This window comes from Tyto alba, unplaced genomic scaffold, assembly GCF_018691265.1.
Source record: "Tyto alba isolate M040663 unplaced genomic scaffold, T.alba_DEE_v4.0 Super-Scaffold_6, whole genome shotgun sequence".
NCBI lineage: Eukaryota > Metazoa > Chordata > Aves > Strigiformes > Tytonidae > Tyto > Tyto alba.
Genome location: NW_024881327.1, coordinates 15442852 through 15452150, shown reverse-complemented (window position 1 = coordinate 15452150; position 9299 = coordinate 15442852). Strand labels below are relative to the sequence as shown.

At 48.8% G+C, this 9299-nt stretch overlaps 1 protein-coding gene across 1 annotated transcript; it reads right to left on the bottom strand.

Annotated features, from left to right (window-relative positions):
* Positions 1-787: 787 nt before the first annotated feature.
* On the bottom strand, positions 788-7575 carry LOC116960596 (sel1-repeat-containing protein YbeQ-like). The gene is made up of 5 exons (XM_032988392.2): positions 7447-7575; positions 4012-4153; positions 3814-3859; positions 2736-2822; positions 788-1615 (listed from the first exon to the last, which is right to left on the bottom strand). Exons 1-5 carry the CDS (start codon positions 7573-7575, stop codon positions 1519-1521), a joined length of 501 nt encoding a protein of 166 aa, XP_032844283.2. The 3' UTR covers positions 788-1518.
* Between the last annotated feature and the right edge of the window lie 1724 nt (positions 7576-9299).

Below are 9299 nucleotides of genomic sequence, written 5' to 3'. Positions count from 1 at the left end.
GGGTCCTGGCGCAGGGCCCCAGTCTGCAGCCACTGCAGAAGCCATGGAAATAGGCTCCTTTTTGAGTTGGCAAACACTGTCTTGCTTTTCCGCTTGAGGGGGAGGGAAGAGAGAAACTCGCCTGGTGCTCTGCTCTGCTGTGAGTTTTGTGGTACCAGATTTAATAAAGGGATGCGTGGGAGGGAGCACAGAAGGGGAAGAGAAAGGAGAAGAGCGGGCGGGGGGAGCAGGCGGCTGCACTGCAACCGGAGAGCGCTGGTCTGCCGCAGGTGCTGCCCGGGACGAGCTGGGGGAGGCAGAGGGACGGCCGGGCCCCAGGTCTGTCCTCTCCTCTCGGGAGCAAGACGCAGAGCTGGTCCTGAGGAGCCCAGCCCGGGGACAGCCAGGCGGAGCAGAGGCAAAGCCCGGCCGTCCCTCGCTTAAAGTGCGGCCGCTCGCCCCCGCTGCGTGGGGAGCCGGTATGCTGTGCCCGCGGGATGCCCCCCCAGGTGCCGCTGGCATTGCACTAGAAAGATACTGAGGCTCACACCTGAGAGGGGATGGGGAAATGGGAGCCTGGGAAAAATCCTTCACACCTTTGCCTACAAGCCACGGTGCAAAAGCACTTCTTGGAAACCCAAGCCTGGCCTCCACCGTGGGCTTGCTGTCTTGGCAGCATCCCCGGGTCTCGGGCTCAACAGCATGGCCTCAGGCATCTGGGGGGGGAGCACAGGCCCTCATGTAATGCAACAAGTGAGCTGGGTAATCATGGCAGGAAGAAAAGAAAGTTTGCACACCAGCAAAGGCAGCCCTGGGAAACAACTTTATTGCTAGCAAAATGCTGTGGATCTTTGTTTGGTGAGTGCACTTCCTGTGAAATGCAATTGCTCCTGCTGTGGTTTTAAACCAAGACCACACTGAAAATGAAGGCAGTTTCCATTAAACTGAATTACTTTTCCCCAAAACTGGCATGGCAATGGTAACATTGATAAAGAACGATAGATGTTAAGTGAGGGTATTATTTATATTTTCTGTTAAATCACTGTCACTTCTATTACAACTGATATCATGCGTGCATGTCATGCTGATTTACAGTGATAAAGCCTCAGTCATGATCATTTATCGCAGTGCCTAAGCAGAGCATGAAATACACACAGGACAAACGCACAAGCAACACCACATCAAGCTCAGATCAGTATTTGGATCTAACTTACTAGTATCAGATCAGTTGGTGCAACACTAGCAGTGCTTTTTCAATAATGTTCATATGCCCATCGTCAGTGTAACCCCAAAGGCTATTTGTCTCCTCCACCCCACCTTTCCGGTGCTTTTCAGAAGTGGTGAGCCGGGAAGCAAAAGGAGAAGGAGCAGCAACACATCACTGCCATAGATCTGATGGTAGAGATCCAGTGCAAAGCAAATGTAATGTCCAATGAATGAGTCAAATGCCTAAAGACCAGACCCGTGGCAAGGAGAAAGCAGGGCTGCTAAGTGCAGAAGAAGGCAAGGTTGGACAAGCATCGGTGTTGCAGTGGTCGTTCAGGGAACATTTCTGCTCTTGAGGATGTTTTCCAAAAGTTGCTGAGCTTCTTGGAGCCCGTGGGCTGCTGCCACACTGAGGAGTTTCTCCACTTCCCTGAAGGACATGAAACCGTCATCAAGAAAATCTAGAGGGGGTTTGATTTATTCCTAGGTAAATCTTATTTACCCAGGCTTTTATAAGACAATCACAGCTACTGGATCTGATAGCATCTGTAAGTTAACTCTCCACAAGTCAGAAAATTATCTGGTTTTCTTTCTGCTTTTTCCCATGGTCTGAACACGTATGTTTTGGGTTTGGTGATCTTCTCAACTTAGTTGAATTGAAGCAGAGATGGATTTGGGGCTCTTGAAACATACACACATTTTACCACTAAATATGTGAGTCTGCCTGATCATACAACATGCAGCAGAGATTAAAACGAAATGCGCTGGCTTTGACTCACAGGGTTTGCCCAAACATTGCTTTTTTAGTTTCAGTTAGCTTAAGACTGCTGTCTCCAACCTCAGTTTTAATTTTCAGACTTGGAGTAAATGTAAAAAACTCAAACCAAAACAATACGAAATTTAAAAAAAAAAAAAAAAAAAAAAGAGGACTGGGTTTCACTTGGATGAGAACTCATTTCTTGTTTTAGCTTCATTTAGCTCTAGGACGAGTCACCACAGCTAATGTACAAAGCACAAGACAAGTTTTCTCTGGCTGTGAGCCTTGCTGGGAGCGCTGGTGTGCAGTGTGTGCCGGCACATTAGGGAGAGAAATGTGTCCTGGACGGTTTCAACTGAACCTCTGGGCAGTTGGCAGGGAACTTCTCATTGATCTCACTAAATGGGAAGGAGAGCAAAAAGTAGCCTCCCCCAAAAAGAAAGACAGGTCTTTGTAGCATAAAATTCACGTCACTTCAATGGCTCTTTCTATACCAGTATGGGCCTTGTCCTTTGCCTTGACTGGGAAATCACCAATGGAAATACACATGTAATCAGACCACAGGCATTGTAGGTACTGTGCTACCTAATTTTTAAAAGCTCACTAGGCTAACTGGGTTGTTTCAGTTTTCTTGCCACAGGTTGGGCTGCATTACTGACAATACAAGGAGAGAGCATTAGAAATATTGGAGTAGCTTCATGTATGGAGTATCTACAGCGCTGGGTTCCCCCTCTCCCCAGGAGGAGCTGGGAACGCAGCTGTAATGGAAAAGAAGAGAAATAGCTCAGGTTACCCTTCTTCAAGTGCCACGGTCATGTTTCTGAGTGCCCCCACTGCCAGGTTGAAGGAGGCGTGGGGATGGCCCTGTCCTGCAGCCTGCCTGAAGGGGAAAGAAAGATGCAAAGGAAGCGGTAAGAGAAAGTACAGAAGAAGGAAACTTGAGTTTGAATGTTTTAAAGCAAGGTGAGAGCCAAGAAGGAAAAGGGATCTATAAATCAGTGTCCTTAAATGTGACCCCTTTAAAATTTTCAGGCCTTGATTTGGGAAACAGCCTTAGTCAGAAAGGTACCAAGGCTTCAGCGTTTCCCTGAGTATGGATGTCCTTAAAGATGCCTTCTTGGTCCACAACCTCTGCTGTCACAGGCACAGTTATGTCAGCCCTAAAAATCCTGCAGCTTGAGGCTGTTCTACACCTTTAGCAGACACAGAGAAAATATGCAATAAGCTCCCCCTCTTCCCTCACTTTTTGGGTAACGCAGTAACTCTCCCCGTCCCACATCCTTCCTGTTTCTCAGCAGGAGTGAGAAGGTTTTGGGGGACGCAGCCCAGGCTCCCACCACGTGTGTAACCACTGCAGGTACCACAGCAAATGTGCTCTCCGGGCACGGCTACCCCGCTTACGTGGCAGAAACCTCTTGAGAGCGTATGCTGAAAGCAGGAAAATAATACTCTGCTGTAACTTGACTGTCCGCTGCCCCAGCAGCTCCTGGCTCTCTCCCCTCCTGTGCCTGTGCATTTTTCCCACTGCCCACCTGTGGCTCGAACCTCCCCAAAAGGCTGTGCAGCAGCACCAGCATCCCTCTGCACTCTCACTGCCAAGATACTTACTTGCCTCCCACTGATTTAAAAAATAGCATTAGCAGATGGGGAAAGCAGAGCGAAGCATCCGACCCACAGTGAGAAGTCAGGAGCTCCTGATCTCCCCGCTGACACCCCATGCACCTCCCTCCCGCCAGCGCAGGACAGCTCAGCACAGCTCTACCCCCAGAGCACTGCAGGTTGTTTTCCCTCTTCCCACACCACGGTAGCCTTTACTCCAGGAGAGGGCAATTTCCCATGGCAGGAGTTGGGTTGGTTTTTTTGCACCTCACCTGAACCAGTGCATGGCCATGTCCTCATCTTTTTCCACTCCAGCTCCTGGGTATGAGACAAGGTAGCAAAGTCATAGTTAAGATATAAAATACAGCAGTGTGGTGATGTACCACATAACATGGAGCCACAATTGTGCTTCTGCCTTATACCCACACGTACCCTGGCAGCAAGTTAGCCGTGGCTTGGAGAAATGTTACCTTGCAAATACCTCTGTCCCAGGATGTGCTGGGCGTTGGGGTACCCCAAGCGAGCGTACACATGAGCCACATGGAAATGGAAGTCCTCGTAGTACAGTAGGATGTAGAGCAGGAGGAGGCTGGCAGTGATTACAGCTGCCAACTGTAAAAGAGAGGAGCAGTCATGATGCAAGGAGGAAAAGAATCTGAGGAGCAGCTACAGCAAATATTTCATCTGAACTATGAAGCCTCCCAAAGCTATTCCCCACAGAGAAACGGGAGGAAAGGCTCACACAAGCACAGAAAATCAAAGTCGCCTTTGATAGGCAATTGCAGCACCCACTGAAGCTGGCAGAAAAGGCACTGCCTACTTCAGTGAGCAGTGGATCAGCTCCTGAGTTAATATCCCCTTTAAGCTCTGCTACAGGAAATGAAACTACAATCATTTCATTTTCTAGTGGTTCTCTTGAAGAAAAGAAAAGAAAAAAAAATCATAAGGTGGCATCAGGCTTTTATGAGCAATTCATCAAGGATGCTTGCCAGAAGGAGCCTCATTCCCCGGGCAGCCGGGTCCTTGGCCCACCGCTGCCTGCCACCGGCCACAGCATCAGCGTACAGACATGAACACTCCCTTTGTGAAATCCCCGGTTCATAAACCCTTTCATCCCGTGTTACAGTGAGGACATGTTGCCAACATCCACACCTGACAGGAGAATAACCTTGGGTGAAACTCCTCTTGTATCCAAGGTATAAATCAGTGAAAAGCCTGGTGTACTGCAGCAGCAGGGAAAAAAAGATGAGAGACCAGAACTGGGCTGTTTGCTTTTTGCTGCCAGACTGGATTTTCTTTGTTCAGAGAGCTAGCTATTAGCTTCCAGTGAGAGGAGCTGGCAATTTGAGCAACCGCATCTTGGTGGAGTCAGAGATCCTTGGCTGGGGGAAGAAGAACAGGGTTAGGAAAAGGCTCCCACATGTAGCCTCTTGACCACACAATTTACTGGGAGTCCTTTGCCTCCCCATGGGGGGAAAGCAGCGCATTTCACCAATGGTGCCGGCCCTGAAGAAGGTAAAAACCCTTCTCTACTACACAGGGAGATGGAGGCCAGGTGCAGTCCCACATAGAAGATGTGGGTCTTTGAAAACAAGTGCTGGTCAGGTTTCCCAGTGCCACTCTGTGCTGAGAGAAAACGCACTGATGGTGTGTGATCCAGAGGAGACGGCTACCATCTTGTCCTTCAGGTCTGCAGCTTTGGTGCGAGCAATGCAGAATTCTTGGGTCTGATGTTCATGGCTCCCTGCATGCTCCTGTCCCTCCCTTGCAGACGCAGGAGCAGAGCAGAGGAGTCCCATTTCAGTGGCCAACTCAGAAACAAGTCCTGAGGCCTGTCCGGGTGACCACGGCTGCTGCAGAACAAGCCCACTTTTTCATCTGGGCATAATTCATTGATACCGGTATTTGTGAATAGTGGTGACAGTGTGTATGTGGGTTTGTCACCATGCCCTGCTCAGAATCAGCCAAGGGGACAAGAAACAACTAGAAAGGATGACAAGACGCCAGAGCTTTAACAGCCGAGGGCTTCTCTGGCTACTACAGATGGTTTGATGCAACTGGTACAGAATGGTGCAAAAGCCAGCGCCCCCTCACTGTTTGGGGGGCTATGGCACATGAGGTATATGCAGACCACTGCAAAACAAACGGTGCATTTAGGTCCTGATATGCTTCTCAGCTGTTCATAGAGATTGAGGGCAGAGGTGGTGTGGGTCTGGAATTTCCTTACTGTTTCGTGGGGGCTCCTGCACTCCCACACCCCATGATCAGCTGCAGCTACCACTGGAGGCAGCAGGTCACCAAGAGCTTGTTATCTCCTAATTGGGACCCAGGTCCTGGTTCAGGCCCATCTCTAATTGGGATTAGTGAATACTGAGGATTAAATAAGATTAGTTAGCTAATTAGGCTAAGTAGATAAAACAGGTAAGCAATAATGACATGCAAATGCCCTGACATTTGATTTTCTGGATGATGACCTTAGGGATGTAGGAAATTTTGCTGTTCTGTTTGAGACACTCCATTCAGCCCATGCAATGTCATTGTTCAGACAGGGATGATTTTTGGGGGGGTCTTCTCTATTTTCTTCTCCTAAGCCTTCCCAAAGGGTGAGGAAGATCAAGACCTATTCACGGCAAAGGGCAGGTGCACAATGTGCCGGAGTGCATTGATCCCAGGTCTGGCAGTTTGCACCACGAACAGTCCTCATTTGGCTGCCCACCAACATCTGAACAGGCATCTAAAAGCACACAGCTAGTCCCACAGCAAGCAGAGACATTAGCACACGTTTTCATCATTAGTTCACAAAATTACTCCTTTGCCCTCTGCCGTGGCTGTGGCTACATCTGTGTTCAGGTAAATGCTGTGCTGTTTTAATGTCTCCAAGACAGTGGAAAGGTAATGATGTTTCTTGAGAAGCAGCTGCTGACAGAGTAGGGGGCACCCTGAAGTGAGGTCTCCCCACAGGAGGGAAGAAGGAAGGAGGCACAAGTCCCCTGGGTTTCCTCCTGCCCGGTTGTCTGCAGCACCTCAGCCTCCCGGCCGGCGCTGGGGACTGAAGGAGCAACGTACCAGCGGTGGCCAAAGCTGAAAGCTCCTCAGAGACCCCAGCCAGGCAATGAGCGTTAGTCTACCTCAAATGCAGGAACGTGGGGAGCTTGTTGCACTGACCCACGTAGGGGTGGGAAGCAGGCTACTGGCCTGAAACCGCCTTCGTAGTCTTGGGGGGAGCTCTTGGTTGCTCATCCCACCCTCTTCTTCCGTGGTGACTCATTTGGAAACTACTTTGCATGTTTCAGACCTTGCATCATTGGGGCTGCTCTAAAGGAAGGGGAAGCCGAGTGGTATCGGTGGGGCTACGCTGGTGAACCGGGCAGTGAGGGAGCCAAACCAGGCTGCGCACGCCCATTTAAGCAACCCAGTTCCTACGGCAGCTTCTGTGTCTCGTCTCCACTGTCACCCCTGTGCAAAAGCCAGGTGATCAGGATCAGAAAGGTGATCGAGAGGAACGCCTAAAAAATCTCACCCATAATGACTGCGCTGGAAGATGCCACATTACTGTGCACTAGCAAAAGCCCCGCTCCCCAAGCTCTGCATTGCAACAACTATCAGTGACTCCTGCTTTGCCTTCCCCATGCCGGTGAGCAGAAAGCCCCAGGGACTCTGCAGAGACTTCGGTGACATTGCAGTCGGGTCTGGGCGAGGCCACGGCGCTGAGAAAAGCATCGCAAGACTCGCATTTGAGAGGCTGTTGCGTGCAAATGGCTCCCTGTGGCTTCGACCCACCCTGGCACCAGTAGCTTCCAGGGGTGGGCATCGCTTCCTGGCGTGCCCAGCTGGCTGCAGGGTCCAGGGCATCACATAACGCCCCGGTGCCAGCGCTCCCACCCTGAGCCCATCCCCACGCTTACCTCCCACCGGCTCCACGCCGAGCCGGGCGGGTGGGGGTTCCCACCCCCTGGAGAAGGATTTGCCCGGCAGGTACCAGCACTGCCCCTTCCCTCCCGCCGCCGCCACGCTGCACGCTTCGTGTCCCCCATCGCTCCCTCCTGCAGGAGGTTGCAGCACCTCATTTTAACCCGGTCTGCTCCCCATCTCGCCACGCACTGGCCCCGCCCTGCCATAACTCTTCCCCATCACCGTCCTTTAGTTTTGCTCCTGATTTATGGTAGCAGTAGCCCAGCTGCTTCACTAAGATAGGAGGGATGGATACACATCCCCTCACAGAGCCATAGAAAAAAAGATGCTCCTGCCGAAACCCTTTCAAACCACTGATATTTAACGCACTCTGTGCTGAATATTTCTCTCCCTTCAGACTGCTCCCAGGTGTTGCAATCCCCCCACCAGTAAATCGTTGTATTTGACAAACTTGATGAAGATTTTTTTTATTTCTTTTTGCACGAGAAGGAAAGTACTTCACAAGCAATGATAACACTACCTACTGCTGCAAATGTTCTTGTTATTTCAATTGCATGGCCTCCATGGGCACATCCAACTGATATGTTGGATTCTGGACAAATGCAAGAACATGCAGGCCCAGCCCCAGGTGAGAAAATTAGAAAAGGTGCAATGATGTATAATCAGGAAATTATCAGAACATACAAAACTCCCACAGAATTCGACAGGAAGAGATGATTTTTTTTTTTAAGCTAGAAAACAGCTTACTTGTTACAGACAGTCATTTTATAGCTGTATAATTATGCCTATGCTCATCTGCAGTAACTCCACCTAGTGACTTTCAGACACTAAATTCTGTTTTGTCTTCATGTCTAAGAAAACATCTCTTTTTTAACACAAGATCCCTAATGCATGTTACCTTTCACACCCTGAAGTCCTAGCAGAGAATCTTAACCAGATGGCTGTCAGACAAGGTCCATCTCATGCAAAGTGCTGACCTTGCCTGGTTGCCTGACAGTAAAAAATACAATGTTTTTCTTTGAGATAAGTGCTGTGCTTTGGTTTTAAAGATAGCCCCACCCCAAAGAACAAGGATACCTCTTAGGTGATGACTCAGCCTAAAAACCTTACTGAAGAGGAAGCCCTTCATACTTTCATTTTTATTTCTTATGTTATGCTGCCACCATTGGGCTAAATTCATTTTCTCAGTTACAGCCCCGTTATGGTTGAAGAGATCCATCTTTATGCTCCCGGTCAGTGTGAACCATTTTCACAGTGTATCAAATTTAATCAGACATTAATAGTCATACTGTGGGATCAGTTGATTCCAAATGCAAACCTCTGCATTAAGGAAACTAAAGTAACTCAGAAATTTCTAAAATGAGCCCAGAGCAGAAAGCAGAAGGACCTTCACTGCAAAGAGCAAGGAAGAGATGAAAGAAGGTGAGTAGCCCAATGTCTAGTTACATTTCTTTTTTTTTTTTTTTTTTTTAGTTACAGTTATTAGAATTCAAAGAGAAAGGAAAAAAAGCCCAACCTCTCAGAGAGTCATTCTTCTTGGGAATGAACGACTCTATAGCTGCAATCCCAAATTTTGGCAGAAGTGATCTCCTGAGTTATTCTTGTTGTTTGTAAAGACATATTGGTAATAGTTATATTCGTACTGACATCTTGCCAGCTCCATGAAATCAGTACTTTTCTCAGTATAAAACAGACCCTGGGGCTTGCAGGTCTTTGTTGCAAATTACTAAAATTGAGAACATGTTATTATTAATTATGCATTATTCAGTGAGGACTATGCCATCTGTGTTACAAGCCAGGTGCAGTACAGGGTCTAATTCCAGTTGTAAGCTTGAGTTACTTCTCA

Coding starts and splice junctions, on each gene's coding strand:
- LOC116960596 (XM_032988392.2), bottom strand. CDS start 7,575: ATGGGGGACACGAAGCGTGCAGCGTGGCGGCGGCGGGAGGGAAGGGGC. Junction 4,154..7,446: donor CGGCGTGGAGCCGGTGGGAG/GTAAGCGTGGGG, acceptor TCTCTTTTACAG/TTGGCAGCTGTAATCACTGC. Junction 2,823..3,813: donor ATGGCCATGCACTGGTTCAG/GTGAGGTGCAAA, acceptor TTTCCCCTTCAG/GCAGGCTGCAGGACAGGGCC.